Raw genomic sequence first — 19,735 nt, 5'->3', positions numbered from 1 at the left:
ATTCATTTCAGGTTTTTATTAATGCTTTATGCTTTAACAAACCGTGTTCATAGAGCGTTGAGAGCTGACTGTACTCAAACAGAACCATGGTAACTAAACAAACAGACAATAAACCCTCAGTGAGTGGAGAAAATATTGTAGCTTATTTGAAAATAACAAAACAAAACAAAATAACTTGGACACTGTTTTGCTACACAATGCTAGGAAGTGGCTTTACCCACTGCAAAATAAAAACAAATACACAAATAAATATCTTTGTTCATGAAAATGCTTTAATATTACTATTTAAACAGACCAAAGGCAGTACAACTCTTAAAAAGTTCAGTAAAAAATAAATACAATTTGACCGACATAACTATTATCATTTAATTAAAACACAGAGTAAACTATTAAGTATTAAATTAAGGGAAAAAAAGCATATATACAAACACGCACCAAAGCCATGTTATTAGCACCATTTTTTACATATCCTAAAAGAGCAGGTGAAAAGTCTTGTTCCTTTGTGGTATATTTCTGGATCCCATTAATCACGAACTGAATTCACAGCCTTCACGGTCCTGTTGTTAATGAAGTCAATTTTCCTGTAACCGGCCTGCCATAGATTAAAAAAAAAAAAAAAAAAAAAAAAAGGATGACAAGAGTTAATATACATGCAATGAAAGCAAAATCTATGAATTAGTTTTTGAGCACTTTAGATCAGTAGTTCTCAACCAGGAGTCCGCAAACTTCTAAGGAAGCCACAGGATGATTTGAAATGATAAAAAAAAAGACAAAACATGCTTTAAAAATAAGCTAAACAAAAACTAAACATCAAGATTTCTTATTTTAACACACTCCCTCACCCCCTCACCCACATTATACATACTATTACTCTAATTGTTGGCCTTTTTGCTACTAAATTTTGTTCTATGCCTTCCCACAGTTAACTGCATTCATTTCTTCATTGTAAACACTCTTAATATCTTGAGTAGCTGCCCTAAACTGACTTTCATTTTTGACTATTGGTTATAATGTACTGCTTGTTTATTTATTTGTACCCCAAAATAGTAAGTAATAACACATTATTACTTCATGAATGTAGGATGCAAACATGCAGCAAAACATCTCACCTTTTTGAAACTGCTATGCAGCTCTGAATGCCTCCATAGGGTATGAAGTAAAATACAAGCCGCCTGGCCCGCCCGTGTGGGTCCAAACCTAGATTTAATTGAGAATTAAATGTACGAATTAAATAAGTCACATAAATGACTTTTATTGTGACTTTTATTATACGTCCCATAACCAAAAGTTCCTGAAAATGAAACTGTACCCGTTGTCTTTAGTGCTGATGCTGATGATCTTGGGTAACGCTCCTTGGTTTATGATGGCACAGGTGTTCAGTACAGATGCATGGCTCAGATTGATGAGAATGCGACAAATCGTCACAGTGACCTCTATAGGCTGCTCTACACTTCGGTCAGAGTTTGGCAGGATGGCAACCAGCTCTGGTAACACCTGTTTAACTGTAGAGATGTTCATAAACCATTTGTTTATTTCCTCTTCTGCCCGACACAGCCATGTGCTGTTATTGTGTATATTGTTATATAATGGCAGCTCACCAACATCTTTGTGCAACTCTCGGTAACGAGAGATGTTTTTTAGCAGTGACACAGATATTCTGATCTCTTCCTTCTCTCCTTCTTGTAGCATCTTCTTCACCTGAGATAGGCCTCCTTCTTTTTGCACGATGAAGTGTGCGATGGCTTGGGATAGCTAATGGAGATAAAAGACACTAATCTAAGCATGAATGTCATTTGAAGTCAATGCTGCTTATAGTTATTTTATTTAGATTTATTTCTAGATTATACCTCTCCAGAGCAAGCTGTGAGGTTCTGCAGTGCTCCAATGGATGCCTCCTTTGTGTGCTGGTTTGTGCTGACGGCAATGAGAGAGAGATACATGCGGACAGTGATGGCGCTCCAGAGCCACTCCAAATGGTGAGGGCTGCCGTTCTCTTCGAGTAAGGGATAGTCTGCATCTGCTTCCTGAGGCAAGACACAACATATGATGCCACATAGGAGGTCAATTTGTGTTCGACACCACTACATTTGCATTAGAGATGGCATTTTGGTCAGTCTGAATACTCAACAGGAAAAAGTCAAGCCGTACGTTTTCATCCATTACATCATCAGCGACAACATTTAATCACCCAAAAATGCTTATAATTCATCCACTCTCAAGTCATCCAAGATGTAGATAAGTTTGTTTCATCATTGGAACAGATTTGGAGAAATTTAGTATTACATCACTTGTTCACCAGTGGATCCTCTGCAGTGAATGGGTGCTGTCAGAATGAGAGTCCAAAAAGCTGATAAAAATATCACAATAATCCACAAGTAATCCACACGACTCCAGTCCATTAGTAAATGACTTGTGAAGCGAAAAGCTGCATGTTTGTGACAAACAAATCCATCATTAAGATGTTTTTGCCATTGCTTCCAGCTTCCTCTATGCATAATATTGCTTTCTCCAGTGAAAATGTCATCTTGTCTTAATCAGGAGAGAAATATGTGCAGATCAAGCACGTTTACAGGTGAAAAGAGTTCTACCCAAATAAATCGGTGTATTTTGATGTGAGCGAACAACAAGAGACAGATTCTTTCACTGGAGGAAGTGGCATTATGGATTAGGGACTCGAAGCAATGGTTTAAAGTTAAAATGCCATAATGGATTTGATTCTTACAAACATGCAGCTTTTCACTTCACAAAATGCTTATTGATGGGCTGGAGTTGTATGAATTACTTACGGATTATTGTGCTGTTTTTATCAGCTGTTTGGACTCTCATTCTGACGGCACCCATTCACTGCAGAGGATCTATTGGTGAGCAAATGATGTAATGTTGAATTTCTCCAAATCCATTGGTGATGCAATGCTAAACTTCTCCAAATCTGTTCTGATGAAGAGACAAACTCATCAGCCTCTTGGACGGCCTGAGGGTGAATACATTTCAGCAAACTCTTTGTTTAATCTACGGTGTAACACTAACCTCCTCAGTGTTTTTGGCACTATTGAGGATGAAACATCCGGGGTTGCTAGTTTCTGCATTGTGATTTTGTTTTGGCTGTTGTACCACTGGGGAATCCACACGTGGCAACTCACAATCAAACCGATAAGAAAGATTGTGCAGGATGCAGACACAGTTTTCTGTGGCCTGGAAAATAAGAATTAATAATTAAATTATTATGAATTGTTCAACAGTTGGAATAATCACTCCGGATCATATTAGATAATATAACATTACATCAAACTTAATATCTCATAGAGGCAGAGCAGCATAGTTTCTTATCACCCAATAGGTATCACTGACGTAAATGTGGATGGTCACACGCTTACTCATTCATCTGCGTCACAAAGTTCCGAGCATTCAGAATGAGTCGTTTTAAGAGCTTAGTTTGAATAAACTTTATATTCCCCACTGGAGAGGACATTCTGTGTTGTGAAAGCTATCTAAAAGTTTTCATAGTACAGGAAATCAAGCTCTTTTATCTTCAAAGATCAAGGAAAATTTGATTCCTTGTGATATGACTCCTTTAATTATTAGACATAAATGAAAGACTTACTGTTGCTGTTGATAAAGATGGGGATTTAATGTGAGTAGCTCTTTACCTTATCATCAGGTTTGTAGTCTGCAATGGTACCACGGATATAATAGATGATGCACTCAATGAGACCCTCACAGTCCCGCATGGCTTTACGTCCATCTGGACCAGCTGAACTCAAATTTCTAAAAATAAAATATATACATATTATTTAATAACACCTTTTATGTAGAAATGCAATGCAAAGTAATTATGCCCACCAAGGCTCACCAAATTTTTTAAATAAAAAAAAATACAGAAAAAACTGTAAATATTATTATAATTTAAAATAACCATGCTCTGTTTTAATATATTTTAAAATGTAATATATTACTATGATGACATAGCTGATTTTTCAGCAGCCATTACTCCAGTCTTCAGTGTCACGTGATCCTTCAGAAATCATTCTGATATGCTGATTTGGTGATTTAAAAAAAAATACTTTGTAATATTATGTTTAATGCTGTGTTTAACAACAAAATTACTTACTGTCCCCAAATGTTTGAACAGTAGTGAATATTAGAATAATGTATATGTATAACTTTGGCAGTTGTAGCACTAAGAACAGCTTGGATTGTCAAAATAAATCTGGTTAATTTAAAACCTGTTGTATCTTCTCTTTCAGTTCGTAATACCTAAGGCAGCCAGTAGCATTGTAGAAAATGTCGGGGTCAGCAAGGAGCTCCAACTTGGGGTCTTCCCCTTCCGAAATGCCTGAGCAGGGCACCAGCACATTATCTGTGAGAGGTTTGGCCGCTTCTCTAGCGAGCTGCTCTTTCAGGAGGTCATGAGAAGACAGATTCCACAGCAGCCCTGGAGAGAGAATAACATCTGCAAGATTAGTGGCAGGCTAGAGGTCACGTGCTCAAGATCTGGATGTTTTCTTAGTTGGAGACATGGTTTGAGTTTAGCTGGATCAGCTAAAGTGAAGTCAAGTTTGACTGAGTAATGAAATATAAATGCAGCAAAGCTTAAAGGGTTAGTTCACCCAAAAATGAAAATTCTTGTCATTAATTACTCACCCTCATGTCGTTCCAAACCCGAAAGACCTCCGTTCCATCTTCGGAACACAAATTAAGATATTTTGATGCATTCTGACAGCTGTCTGGCCCTCCCATAGACAGCAAGGGTCCTTACACGATCAACGTCCAGAAACGTAGCAATGAGATCAGTAAAATAATCCATGTGACATCAGGGGTTCAACCGTAATTTTACAAAGCTATGAGAATACGTTTTGTGCGCAAAAGAAAAAAAAAACTTTATTCAACAATTCGTCTCATCCGTGTCACCCTAGCGCCATTTTGGAGAGTATCCACTGAATGCAAACAGTGCATGCTATTCTGTGTCAGCTGCGCCACGCCGATACGTTTTCTACATTGTTTGTGCTTTGATTTGAACGCAAAACAACGCATCCGTGTTGCTGTCTATGGGAGGGTCAGAGAGCTGTCAGAATGCATCAAAATATCTTAATTTGTATTTCGAAGATGAACGAAGGTCTTACGGGTTTGGAACGACATTAGGGTGAGTAATTAATGACAGAATTTTCATTTTTGGGTGAATTAAAACTTTAAATACTGTAATATTGTCTTACCAGTGAGCTGCCGTCGGGTCTCGATGTCTCGGTTCTTCTTGAGCAGTGTCAGGATCACTGGAAGACCCTCACAGTCTTTGACTTCCATTTTGTTCTCATTGTTTTCAAAAACAGTATTTCGGAGTGCGCTGACAGCAGCCAGTTGGAGCTCCTCGCTCTCACTCTGCATGAGCTTCAGCAGCTTTGGGATGCCTTGAAGATAAAGTACCTGAGCAGATGGAACTTGCTAAAATAAGAAACCTCAACATTGAAATGTCATATTCTACAATTTTGAATCTTTAATCCCCCCCCCCTCCCCCCTGTAAGACTTCCATGTAAGTCTTCTGTTAGTGTAGTCAAGGTTCTTGTACCAAAATGTTTACATATTTTAAAATGTAATTTATTCCTGTGATGGCAAAGCTGAATTTTCAGCAGCATTACTCTAGTCTTCAGTGTCACATGATCCTTCAGAAATCATTCTAATATGCTGATTTGATCAAGAACCATTTCTTATTATTATTATCAATGTTGAAAACATTTGTGCTGCTTCATATTTTTGTGGAAACCTTGTTTTTTTTCAGGATTCTTTTATAAACATGAAGTTTAAAAGAACAGCATTTATTTGAAATATAAATCTAAATAAAATAGAACATAGACATTTGAAATATCTTTACTGTCACATTTGATTAATGCATCCTTTCTGAAAAAAAATATTAATTTCTCAAAAAAAAAAAACTTTTAAATGGTAGTGTATGTAATTGGCCTTTTATGTTTGGTTAACCTCTGCATACCAGTTCACGCCGTCTTTCATCAGGACAGGCGAAGTTGCTGAGCATTGTTGATATGTAAATATGGGCGGCCGTGTGTGCTGACAGTTGTAATGTCACAACCACGATCATTCAGAATAAATTGCAGGTTAGTTTTCACAAATTATATGGGTGGATTGGGGAGGTAGATTTGTGATTATTAACATTATAGTTCATCTACATACAGTAGTACATAAAACTTTAAGAAGAGAAAAGAAAATCCAATTATATATGACAGGTTTCATATACTCTATCAGTAACCAAAAAAAAAAAAAGTAAATTTTAGGGATGCACAATACTGGTTATTGGTTATTGACAAATCTTAGAGATTTCAATATTTTGTAATTGGATGATATTGGATATTATAATCTGCATGCTAATTTCCTCTATTTTTATTATGTATTTAGCTGCCTTTGCTGTCATATAAGGCTCACTTAAAGTTAATCTATAAAAATAGTAATAATTTAAAATGTATTATTTTTTCGCATATATTATTTAACCAGACACAGTTTTAATATTGTCTGTTCTTGGATTCAAAGTGAATGCAGGAAATCCCCTTGGAGCTTCCTGTGTTTAAGTGCCTTTGCTCAATGATTCAGTGGTGATAGATCATGAATTACATCTTAAACCACTACATTACACCACTCCTTTTTTTATATGAATTGTCCTTTGAACGCTTGTTGTAATGTATTAAAGTCAAGTTTGTGAAGGTCAAGTACTATGGAAAATGAACAGCAGAAACGTAACTAAAAAGTCAATGAAACGCTGTCGCCAAATGTTGACATCCTAATAATTTACTGTCTGACTGCACTGTAAACATGTAAACCACACTAAATACATTCCTCTCACTTTCTTCCACACCCGTTTTCCACTTAATTAAAGTGCCACCTCACCATGTAGTACTATGACTCATCGTTTCATTTTGCCCGAGGTGTTTGTTATCAATGCAACCATAGAGGCTAGACTTTGAGGACTGTGCGAGATATGTCATCATTTTTGGGTGGATCATACTAGCATATCAGCATTTCATTCTAGTCAAATATGAATAGTTAATTATAACTAGTTATGGTTAATTATTCATATTTCCCCATGAGTTAAATTCGCTACATTTGAGAGTAAAGCTTTACTTACCTTTTTCTTGGCATCAGGACTGTTAAAGCACTGGTTCTGTATGAAGTTAGCCGCTGTGATTTGTGTTTCCATATTATCTGGTGCAAGGAGATTTACAGCCTCTTTTAGTGTCATCTCTGGACCTAGTTCAGCTTGTCTGCCCTTCCTTTAAAACAGACATGCAACAGAAATGTAGCAGAGTTCATTCCATCTAAAATAGTGCAAAGTACAAAGTACAAAATAGTGCAAAAAATACAAAGATTGGTCTGCACTCAAATTTTTTTTTATTTAAGTTACAGCAGGAGATAAGAAGCAGGCATTTCGACTATATGCTTTGTTTGTGATTATATTATACAGCTAATTAAGTGCAAATTTTTTTTAATTGTGGGTACAATGTTTATGAACAACATTTTTTGCCTGATGTATTAGTTCCCATTAATTAGTTTCAGATGTTGACCTGGAGTCTGTGGATTGATTATGATCACCTGACGTTTGACGTTTGTCGTTTTCTATATAATCACAAACAAAGCATATAGTCGAAATGCCTGTTTCTTATCTCCTGCTGTAACTTAAATAAAAAAAAATTTGAGTGCAGACCAATCTTTGTAATGTATAATATACTAATTCAACACTAATTTAATGTTTTATTAAATTCAGTATTATATACTTTAAATCTACTACTACCACCACTACTACTACTACTACTACTGCTGCTGCTAATAACTTAACCAAATTGTGAAAAGTTTTTTTGTAAATTTTAGGGCAATGTATAAGCTAATGTCTTTGTTGCAAGGTAATTACTAACAAACTAATACTTGTATAAATACTTATATAAAATCTATATAATTTGTATTTATTATATATAATTAATTTAATAATACACTATATTTATTGTTGATGTTTACATGTGTCTGTGTATGTATATATATATGTATATAATTACATAATTATAAATGTTTTTATAAATAACTTTACAAATAAGTACCAGCATATGCCATTTTTATGTATAATACCCACTTTCAATGCTAATTTAATGCATTATTAAATTTAATGTAAAGTTATTTAAATTCAATATTATATATAATGTAATACAATATATAACTTTATTTACAATTGATGTATTGTTTTTTTTATAAACACACGTGCTTGTGTGTGTATTAATACTTTATTAAGACTACTAAGTGCTAAGTAAAATATGACTAAAATAGTCAATATATATATTTTTAGTATTAAGTAATCAAAAACATACACATACACATATATATATATATATATATATATATATATATATATAACATACACTTATTAATATTATGAAGTGCAAATTAAAAACAACAAACTACATTAATCTCTCTGCGATATTAAAATAAAAATGCTTAAATAACACTGTCAAACCATATGGGTGATTAAGCAGCTAAAATGTATAAACTACTGGCTTACTTTGCTGATGCTGTCCTTGCATGTTGTGTGACCTCCAGCTTTTCTATCCTCCCTAAACTTCCAGACTGCTCCTCCATGCTGATTAGTGAGCCAGGTTGGGAGGGTTGTCTTCCTGCAACAAACTCCAGGCTTGGCTTCCGTATGCGGCTCTGCCAGGACACGTTCTCTGATTGTTCTTGAACACCAAAACCCCCCTCTCTCGTGTTGCAGAGGGTCTTCTGAAGGGTGTGCTTCTCTAACTCCATCCTGTTTCTCTCTGCAGGAGCATTGTGTGGGGTATTGGGTAAAAACACGTCATCTGTATCATCTATGTTATTGTTCTCATACACAGGCTTAAAGGGGAGCTGAGTGACAGCCGAAAGGCCTGCGAACCTCGGGTTTCGCAGAACCTCGGAGTGGGCGTAACGTAAAATTTGTCTGTTCATATGGAAACGGCTGACTGTAGGGGCCGAGGGCAGAGTGAGAGAATTGGACCCCCAGCATAAAACCGGCCGTTTAGCGGTGTAACGAAAGCTTCCATAGCCTCTGTGAAATCGAGGTGGCTCGGTACTTGACCACTGAGATCGATCAACCATCCTTGACAACCTTGTGGCTTCATGAATGATGGAGAACGTCCGCTGCAAAGTATAGCATATGTCATTATCTCAAGTGAATCAAGTTAGTGATATTAAAGGATTAGGCTAGTTCATCAAAAAAAGGCATGGAAATAAACTAATACTTTAGTTCATTTCTGACACGAACCCAACAAACGGCTTCAGAAGATGTAGAATATAGTGCACGAATCATACAAAATACTTTTATGCGACTTTTAAAGTGCTTTTTGTCATTTTTTGGAACCAGAAAGCTCTAGTTACCATTCACTTTCATTGTAAGGCAACAAATGATGACATGATTTACATTTTTGCCTGAACTATCTCTTATAGAACACATTTATCCCACTGGAAAATTGTCTTTACCTTCAGGTGTAGACTTCCTAAAGATGAACTTGAAATATGACAGCTGGACAGACTGTCTAAGAGAGATGACTCTGCAACGCCCAAAACACACACAATTGGACTGCATACAATACAACACAATGGAAAACATATTCTTCACGATCGCTTACAAATCCTACTAAATAGGTCTGAATGAGTTGAGTTCTGACAAACTATGGTAGTGTTCACTTTTCTCAACTTACAAAAAGTTACCAAATGTGTTTATTTGTAACATTGTTATATTACATAGTTATTATATTATATTACATTTTATTTATACATTTTGTATCTATCTATCTATTTTATTATAGCTGTATTTGGACTTCAGATATTATTTGAAGTTCCTTGGAGTACTATGTAAATATTACGCTACAAGAAAATAAATCATGTATAATAATTCAGTGCCGTGTTATACATCAAAGTTACTTTGATATCACACTGATACTATGGTAGAAGCACAGTATTTTTGTAGAGAATATATATTTTAAAAATGAAGGAATAAATAAATATGCTTTTGCATGTTATTTTATACACAAATAAACTGTCAAATAAAACAACCAAAGGACAGAGTTAAGAACAAAGGACCATTGAAAGCTGACCATGCATCCTGCATTTTTTCCAAGAAATATAAACATGTCGCCTATAGCCTACACCTGTACTCTAACCCAAACCAAAACACTGATTATTTTTAACATATTTGCTTTTATTTCATGCAGTTTCATTCCACATACCTGGCGGTTTTGGTTTCTTTCTTTTCCGAGAGAGAGTGAGCTGCACTTGTTGCTGTAGTCGGTTCAGCCGGTGTGCGTCCGCGAGCGCGAGCTTGTCCGCCTGCGGTAAAGCTAAAGATGAATCTACCGAGTGAAAAGCGCCGTGAACGGGCAACACAGACCGCATAAAGTCTGCTTCCTCCGCCATCGGGACTTGTGCGGCTGAAGCGTCAGGTGCTCGAGTCTCTGTTGGGCGTGTAGAAGCGCTGTGGTTGTTCTTTGTGTTCAGGGTGTGGTTTAAACATGCGTCACATCACACAGATCGTGTTTCTACATATTCACCAGCTGAGCACCTGCGCTCGTGATCGTGGAGGTGGACGAACACTTTCACTGCGGATTGGACTGACCCAGTGCTGAGGAATGGTTGGCTCTTGGCAGTGAAGTGTGGCATTCTTCATTGTAGCGTTAAGACCTCGACGCCCCTCCCACAACAGCTACGTCATAATTGAAATACTACCATGTTAACAATTTCTGCCTACATACAGCAGTTATTGTTACCACAGTTTAATTGATACGGTATTTATTATCCACTGTTACAGGTTTAGTAACAACCAAAACAAGTGTTGTTGTACTGAATATTGCTATGCCTGCTTAGGCATAATCTACAACAGCTAAAAATATCATATTTTAATTAATTTCCTCTAAAATTTAAACTTTTTTTTTTAGATTTTTTTCTAGTCATGCCAAGCTCTAAAATATTTTAGCGGGTTTCTACCGATTAATAATAGACCTATTAAAGATAAGGATTAATTAAAGATAATTAAAGATAAGGATATATATATATATACATAAAAAAGATACATTTAAATAAATATATATAAATCCTTATCTTTATATATACAGTGGATATAGAATTTGGCAATGAATGTTTGTGGCTTACCCTCCTTGTGAAGGGTGTCAATGATTGTCTTCTGGACAACTGTCAGATCAGCAGTCTTCCCCATGATTGTGTAGCCTAGTGAACCAAACTGAGAGACCATTTTGAAGGCTCAGGAAACCTTTGCAGGTGTTTTGAGTTGATTAGCTGATTGGCATGTCACCATATTCTAATTTGTTGTTTGTTGTTCCTTATCTTTAATTCTTAACCAGTAAATCATGAATGACTAAAAAAGCCATGTACATTCATTGATTGAAAAGAGAGGGATCCCTGAAGAACATTCATCACTTAAAATTTTATTTATTTCATCACTTTATTTATTTATTTATATTTGTGCTTTTTTTATTTATTGTGTCAGTGATAGCGTTTATATATCGTGTTTGAATTTGATTTAATTTATTATCATTTTAATTCATTTTAGCCCACTGGAAAACACTGAGTGATGCCCAATATATTATTTTTATAATGGATCATTTAACACACAAATAGAGTGGTGGAACTATGATGTAAACGCTGTCGGAGACATTAAACGTCATCATGCCGAACAATTTATCAATTTACAGTATTTTTCAGTCGTAGTATAATTTGTAATACAATTAATTGTAGAATAACCAGTTAATAGTTTCCCGCATTTTATATTGTTGTTCGTTTTTGGGGTTTTTTTGCCCCGAAATGCAACACAAGTCTTCGGATGAAAGATGCTCGTTTTATCGCTTTCCCGCTGATGCAGAGACTCTGGGTTCGTACCATAAGGCAGAGGCGGACAAAGTACTCAACTCCATTACATAAGTGAAAGTACAGATACTGCTGGTCAAATATGACTCCATTACAAGTAAAAGTTGTAAAGACAGATTTTTACTTAAGTAAAAGTACAGAAGTGTGTTTTTATGTCAATGTACTGTTTTATTGTTGTACGTAGTACTTGCTACTTCTGAAGCAACATTACACCTACTGAATACACTGACTAGCTTGTAGTATCTTTGGAATAAAGAGCTTTTTGTATGTTAAAAACCTATGGGGGAAAAAACTAAACAAAACAAGAAAAAAATTATTAAACACCCCTACCCACCCCCACAGGGACCTTGATAGAAATGTAGTGGAGTGAAAAGTACAATATTTGTCATATTAGTTAAAGGTAAAAGTTAAAGTCATAAGTTCCCTCAAAAATAATACTCAAGTAAAGTACAGATACTCAAAAAGTGTACTTAAGTACAATACTCAAGTAAATGTGCTTAAAGTAAATGTACTTAGGCAGCTCACCAATAGAACCCAAAGGGTTAAAGTGAACAAAGTCCTGTCAACAGAAGTAAAAACAAATGTTGGTGTACCTCAGGGTTGTGTAAGCTCTGCTATGTTATTTACTCTGTATACAGATGACTGTCGAGTAAACAGGAATGACCAATATATTTTAAAGTACTCCGATGATACTGTGTTAATATCATTATTGAATAACCAAGAGTGCTTAGAACAGCATCAACAGGGCGTAAACAAATTGGTCGAATGGCGTGACAACAATGCCCTCAGTATTAATAAAAAAAAAACTGAGGAGATAGTATTAGGGCCTGTTGCTGACATTCATACAACACCTGTTGTTATACATGAAGAGAACATCAAACAAGTAGAAGCATATAGGTACTTAGGAGTATGGATAGACAAAACATTATCATGGAGAGATCATATAGATTTGTAAAAAATCAATGCAAAGAATTTACTTTCTCCGTAGATTGAGGTCATTTGGAGCAAGAAAGCAGATTCTTTTGTTGTTTTTTATGTCTGTAGAGTGTCTTGCAGTACTGTAATTCGGTTTGGTATATGAGTCTATATCTGTTAGTCTAAAAACAAAGCTAATGAACTTACTAAAAATGTGATCCAAAATTGTGGGTCAGCCACTTTAAAAAGCATATGAACTATTTTACCATAATAATCTTGTAAGATTAACATTGTTTCTGAACCTAATCATGCCTTGTATAATGAATTTGTATTGTTGCCATCTAATTGACGATATAAGGTCCCAAGATACAGCCGAATTAAGTTAAAGAATTAATTTGTACATCAAGCTGTATTAGCGCTGAATAACTCGTATAAAAAGTAAATGTCCTTTTTTTTATGTATGTGTGTGAAAGCTCTGCATTCTGTGTTGTTTATGTGATAAAGTATTGTAACCTTGAGTGAACCTGCTGTAACGTAAGACAAATTTCAGACTCAGTCTGACAATAAAGTGTATCGTATCGTATCGTATCGTATTATACTGTCCACCTCTGCCATAAGGTAAACTCATATTACGGTTATTCCATGTAAACACCACATTTTAGTCGCGGTGAAAGTGAAATTTTAACGATGCATAGTGCTTAAAGCCAGGTTAAAATGAAATGTTCACGGCCACAAGCAGCTGTTAGAAAGCATATGAGGATTTTCTAGAAGCAAGGATAAAATAACATTTTGTGTAGGCTACCTACCCTAACAAAGCTGAAATGTGGTACTTTATTCACTAAAATACATTTAATCTTACCATATCCAAAAACTCGCTCACTCTGCTGTTATTTAATAGATTAAATGCACTAGAATGTTATTGAATAGTAGCCTATGTGGAGACCACTGATATATATGTAATGTTCTCTATTATAGATCAGTGGTGGAGACACGTTTTAAATGAAAATACATTTTGTGTAGGCTACCTACCCTAACAAAGCTGAAATGTGGTACTTTATTCACTAAAATACATTTAATCTTACCATATCCAAAAACTCGCTCACTCTGCTGTTATTTAATAGATTAAATGCACTAGAATGTTATTGAATAGTAGCCTATGTGGAGACCACTGATATATATGTAATGTTCTCTATTATAGATCAGTGGTGGAGACACGTTTTAAATTAAAACTCATATTAATCAAGGATTTATTGACCTTTAATGCACCTTATTTTGAAATGTACGTGCTTTCATATGTCCTTTAGTTATGATTATTCCATTTATTCACTATACTATTTACTATTAATGTCTCAGTTTTAGTTTGGCTCTATTTTTGTATTTATTCCAGTTTATATGAAAAGGTTCATGTAGCGTGGGTTAAAATTCTTATACAGAGTAAGCTAAATACGTTTCACTGAACGTGTTAAAAATAAGTTTGCAGAAGTTGTCGGGAGCAGGTGGTGGTGGTGGCCAGCGACCGTGGTGCTGTAGTTTGTTTATAGCCTAAGTTTAGCTTTTAAGTTCTGGCGCTTTTATTTAGGCTTCAAAATTCATCAAAGTTATATTAATTTGTGAAGATTATCTTGATGGACAAAACGTGTAAGTTTCATGAACTATGGTTGAACACAGAGCTTATTTTTTGCGATAATCCAAAAGCCTATGGAAAAATCCTATAGGCTTTTTTGTCGAAGGAACCAGCTCCCCCACTCTATACAGATGCTCTAGCAATAAGTTCTTGTATTCTATGTTTAATAAAAAAAATTAATAAATAAATAAAAGATGCTCTAGCGATACATCGGATGAACCAACAGAGGGCGATATTGCAATATGCTACTTGGACGATAACGTTACATCGTGAATATTTTTGTGAATATTTTTATATTACATAGCAGATTTATATCAAATGAGCAAGGATATTCAAAGCGTGATATATCACAGCAAAAATCATAATACAATAATCAATAACAGCTACATTATTATTATAAGCAGTAGTAGTAGAAAATTAATGTCGAATTTGTGTGAATGGTATATATATATATATATATATATATATAAATGTGGCATTTAGTTTAATGAAAACTTGCTTTTATCTCACCATCGTGAACATGAACAAACAGTTTTACATATTTGTTGTAATTATTGTGAAACAAATCAGACATGGACTGGAAACAAAGCAGCTGATAGTCTAAATATATTTTTCACAGACGATCTGATGCAATGATATTTGTAAAATCGTATTTGATCTATGAAAAAATGTGCTTATTTATCATCACAACATTTAAAAGACACGGCTTACATCATTGCACGCTCCTTCTCAAACAAATAGTTGTGGCGAAACATTTGCGAGGTCTGGATTGGCTGAGCGTGATCAGCTGAAGCGGTGAGTCAGTGCGCTCCTGAAAACAGCCACAGCTAAACGCTCTTCAAATCTAATCATTTCTACATAGACTGCTCTCCGAAGCTCACTGCACGAATTCTTAGCAATCAGCTTTCATTAAAACGGCGCTTTGGTTTATTGCATTTGCACGAGGACGCTGGATATGGAGCTGGTTGGGTCTGTTTAACAGACGCGGACAAAGCGGATCAGCTCGAGCCGAGATGAGCGCGACTATGAGCGGCTCTGGGTCAGCGCCCTGTCGCTTCGCACATTACTTCGTTATATGCGGAATAGACAACGAAACGGGTCTGGAGCCCGATGCTTTGGCAGGTAAGACTGAGTAATGTGTATTAGACATTGTAGCACTAGCGTGCACTGATTTCTTATGAGCTAGGCTGCTTGAATCACATTATCCTGATATTAGGGCATTCAAATACATTTGCTGTATTAATATGCTTGGTTGGGAACAGCAGACTCGAATTTGATACGAGATACTTGACAAGATACTCTCGGAAATGAGATAATTGCACTGATTTTTGAGACATGGTGGGACAGAAGATGCTACAGAATCTTGTATTTATATCAGAGAGTTGAATTGGATTAATAGGTTTAATATGTTCAGAGGTTTTCACCTGCATGTTTGTGTTCAATCTTCAGTTTTCTTATAACATTTGTGTTTTTCCTAGCATACCACTCAATTCATCAAACAATACAGAAATGATGTGCCACGTTCTTCATAACTGACAAATGTAATTCAATGTACTGAGACCACAAGGTGGTTTCATATTGAATTTTCACCACTTTAAGTCAGACAGGTCTTGCTGAAAAAAATAACCACATTTTTATTTATCACCCATTTATTAAATGCAGTAGCCATTTTGTGTTTCTGATGTTGCTGGCTGCTATAAGATGAGGAAAAGTATCTAAAATCCCAAATATTTACATTTTGTGTGACGGAGCTGACATTTGATGGTTCTAACAGAAAATATTAGCACAATTACTTTTTCAGTTATGAAAAAAATGTAAACAGCCTGTGTAAACTTATTAAACAGCACATATATTTATATCATAATATTTAATTAGGTATAGATTTATGTAGAGATAGATAGATGTACAGTAGATGATATTGAATGTTTATAGAGAAGTCAATTTAATACCTGATTAACTAAATTAAGAAAAGAATGTGAAATTAATTATGTTCCCAATCACCCAATGTTCCTTGAAACCCGCTGTATATGTTGAAGGAGGGATCAGATCAATTCTGTGTTTAAAGATGGAGTCAGCATTGAACCTCAAAAGAATCAATAAAAACAATCATCATCCTCATATATTGATTGTCTGCATAATTTTGGATGTTTCATAGTGGTGTCAAATCCTGGCCTGGTATCTGTTGATATCTGTTTTTATTGGCTTAATTGTCTTGCTGGCATCCTGTGGGAGCATCTAATAGTGCTTTACATGGATGGATAGAGAGATCACTGAGGGGAGAGAGTTAATCAGACAGTTTTGAGGACTCACAAAATTTGAAGAAAAAGCGATTATTATTATGGTTTTTGTTATATAAATGATTTATTATATATATTTTCATATAACACGCACACACACACATATATCTTTACACACACACTATTTAAGCCTTTAAACTTAAATTTAAACTTGTTTTTTGAGAGATAATAGTTGGTTGGCTGGTTTGATTGATTGACATTATCATATTGGTCTTATCACAAACATGCATCTTAAAGGTTATTGAACTTGAAAGGGTTTAAAAGATATCTCAATGTACTGTAGCTCAAAGTGCCACCCGTGCTGGCCAGCTCACGTGGCTGTCACTATCATTTTTATTTCAATCACTCATACTGTGATTGGAATCAACAGACTCTCAGATGCCTTGATCTGCTTGACTTGTATCTGATATTGTGTAGTTTGTGTGCTGTGGTGTTTTTGGCTCCATGAGCATTGTGTTTGTACTAATTGTCTCATATGCGATATGCACATTTTTTTGTAACCTGATTTGAAAGCACAAAAGCTTTTGCCAAGAGCGTAAGTGTTATTGTCAGAGAAAACACGGCTTCCAAAAACAACTACTACTTGTAATCCCAGCAGCCAGTCTGTGTGCTCTTACCCTGTTTTTTTTTTCAATCTTTGTCTGGCCTTGTTTTAACAGATGTGCTGATTGCTCTACCTTTTTAAGGCCTGGCACAGTTTAACAGACTGCTGGTGAACTGTGCGAAGAGCTAAGCTCAGCTACATGTGCGTGATGCTCCCGTGGATTAGATGTGTTGCTTTAAACTGAGAAAGTGCAGAGCAGGCCGTGTGGGAGCAATTTTTGCTTTCAACAGAGATTTTAAGAGAGACGTTTAGTTCTGCTTGTAAAAATCAATAAAATAAGCCTGTGCAATTAAAGGAATGTCCGCCCTGGAAGTTCAACTCTATCCACAGCTGCTAAATAATTATCTGAATAATTATTGAAGTTGTGGCTAATACAATAAGACTTAATACAATCAGTCAATAACTGATTTACAGCCCACACTCAAATTCTGTACTATTTTGTGTGAATAAAAAAAAAGCACTAAAATAAAGTGTTTTAAATGCAACAAGTGAATTAAGGCAACATAATAATGTACATTATACTTTTTGAGATTTTCTAAAAGGTTACATTTAACGGTGTTATTAGTGTTTTTAAAGATTAGGCCTAGGTTTTAATGCTTTGAATATTAGATGATGGCATAATTATTATAAATGTAAAAACAGAAGGAAATTATGCACAGTATTTTAGTTGTTCAAGCAACCATTACTGTTACTTGTATTTGTTCATCTAATATTTATTTTTTCTTTTATTTAATCTTATTTCCTCTAAAGAGAATTATTCTTAACATCATAGCAGCACCACTCAGGAATATCTAAAAATCTGGTTTTCTAATGTTTGTACAGAGGAAAAAGTATTTTCTCTGTCCGCGGATTCAACTTTTTCGCTGGTCTGGTTTCCCAGATAAAGTTCATCATGATTAAACAGTTGGAGCTTGATTAATTTGCCACTGTGTGTGTCCAGTGTCATGAGGGCTTGGATTGTATCAGCTCCCCGGGTTGCTCAGATAAGCTATGTGAACTCGCACTGAGTTGTGTTATTATGTTGCCTTAATTCACTTGTTGCATTTAAAACACTTTATTTTAGTGCTTTTTTTTTATTCACACAAAATAGTACAGAATTTGAGTGTGAGATGCTTAATGTGAGATCCATGTACAACATAACCTTTGTTGAAGATTGTACTGTTCTTGTTTGATCAATGCCGAGTGTTTTGAGAAGCCAACCCGCCCCATCCCATAGCACCTGTATTCTCTGGTGGCCTAGTTTCTAAAGGTTAGATTTGGTTGCACCTTCTGTGAGAAGATGAGAATGCTCATTTGTAATTCAAACCACTTGAAGATGGAAAGAGCGAGAGATGGTTTTCCTGATATATTTTTGGCCCCGTTTCCTCACTTCCATTGTTCAAAACACACATTTCCTGCTGGATAGTGGATACCTCAGCGTGTATCTGCATGACTGAATGCGCTGCCGTCCAATCCCAGAGGAGCCCTGGCCTGCACTCATTTGACCGATCCCCCCCTTCCCTGGGCTTTTCCGCATAATCATCACTGCTGGTTGCCCTTTCACTGGACTGTCTGTGTACAGTCTGTTTCTTGTTTTTATTTAAGAGGCTGTTTTGACTGTGTCAAGGTTAATTGAAGTGATCTTTCGTCACATAAACACACTGTGGCCTCTGGATTGGTGTCATTTTGAGTTGCCGAGCCTTCCTTAATGGCAGAGGCTTGTTAATGAGGTGGTTGTGCTCGGTTCTGATTACTACAGTTGCCATTTTTCGAGTCAGCATGTCATCCTCTGTGAAGCCAAATTGTAGTAGACCGTTTCCACCTCACAATATTAAAAGAATGTAATTGCATCTTTATATCTTGCAGCACAAGTGATTTTATTTCTCGTAATTGCAACTTTATATCTCACAATGTGACTTTATATCTCCCTATTACACCTTGCATTGCAACCTTTTATCTAGCGAAGTGATTTTTTCACAGTGCAGCTTTCTATCTCATAATTGTGACTTTATATCTCTTAAGGCAACTTTGTTTCTTGTAATTGCAACTTTTTATATCTCACAATGTGACTATCTCTCAAGGTAACTTTGTTTTTTGTAGTTGATCATGGTGACTTTATTTCTCATAATTGCAACTTTGGTTCGTAATTGGAACTTTATACATTGCAATGCGACTTTGTTTCTCCTATTTGTGCATGGTTACATCATTTCTTGTAATCACAACTTTTTATATCTCGCGATGCAACTTTGATTCTCCTAATTGTGCATGGTGACTTTATTTCTCATAACTGCAACTTTATAACTCCATGATGTGACTTATCACGCAAAGTGACTTTGTTTCTTCTTATTGTGACTTTTTGTCACAGTGCATCTTTGCATATCACAGTGTGACTTTTTTTTCTTATTATGAATTTTT

At 35.5% G+C, this 19,735-nt stretch overlaps 2 protein-coding genes across 2 annotated transcripts in view; one reads left to right on the top strand and one right to left on the bottom strand.

The window, feature by feature from the left end:
* Positions 1-250: 250 nt before the first annotated feature.
* LOC107586091 (plakophilin-2-like) lies at positions 251-10,690 on the bottom strand. The gene is given in 14 exon segments (XM_016273359.1): positions 251-592; positions 1,110-1,197; positions 1,310-1,502; positions 1,599-1,752; positions 1,848-2,024; positions 3,028-3,192; positions 3,648-3,765; positions 4,255-4,432; positions 5,211-5,418; positions 7,127-7,271; positions 8,546-9,162; positions 9,502-9,572; positions 10,251-10,464; positions 10,466-10,690. Coding segments are annotated over 14 exon segments (2,466 nt in total). The 5' UTR covers positions 10,535-10,690; the 3' UTR covers positions 251-523.
* Positions 10,691-15,230: 4,540 nt separating this feature from the next.
* Positions 15,231-19,735, top strand: part of dennd5b (DENN/MADD domain containing 5B) — a 51,256-nt gene continuing 46,751 nt past the window's right edge. The window contains exon 1 of the mRNA XM_016282485.1: positions 15,231-15,562. Coding sequence (XP_016137971.1) covers positions 15,454-15,562 — 109 coding nt within the window. The 5' untranslated portion in view covers positions 15,231-15,453. The remainder of the gene's footprint in view (positions 15,563-19,735) is intronic.

The sequence above is a fragment of the Sinocyclocheilus grahami genome, unplaced genomic scaffold, assembly GCF_001515645.1.
Source record: "Sinocyclocheilus grahami isolate Dianchi unplaced genomic scaffold, SAMN03320097.WGS_v1.1 scaffold1.1, whole genome shotgun sequence".
NCBI lineage: Eukaryota > Metazoa > Chordata > Actinopteri > Cypriniformes > Cyprinidae > Sinocyclocheilus > Sinocyclocheilus grahami.
This window is presented reverse-complemented; position numbering and strand designations above follow the sequence as displayed.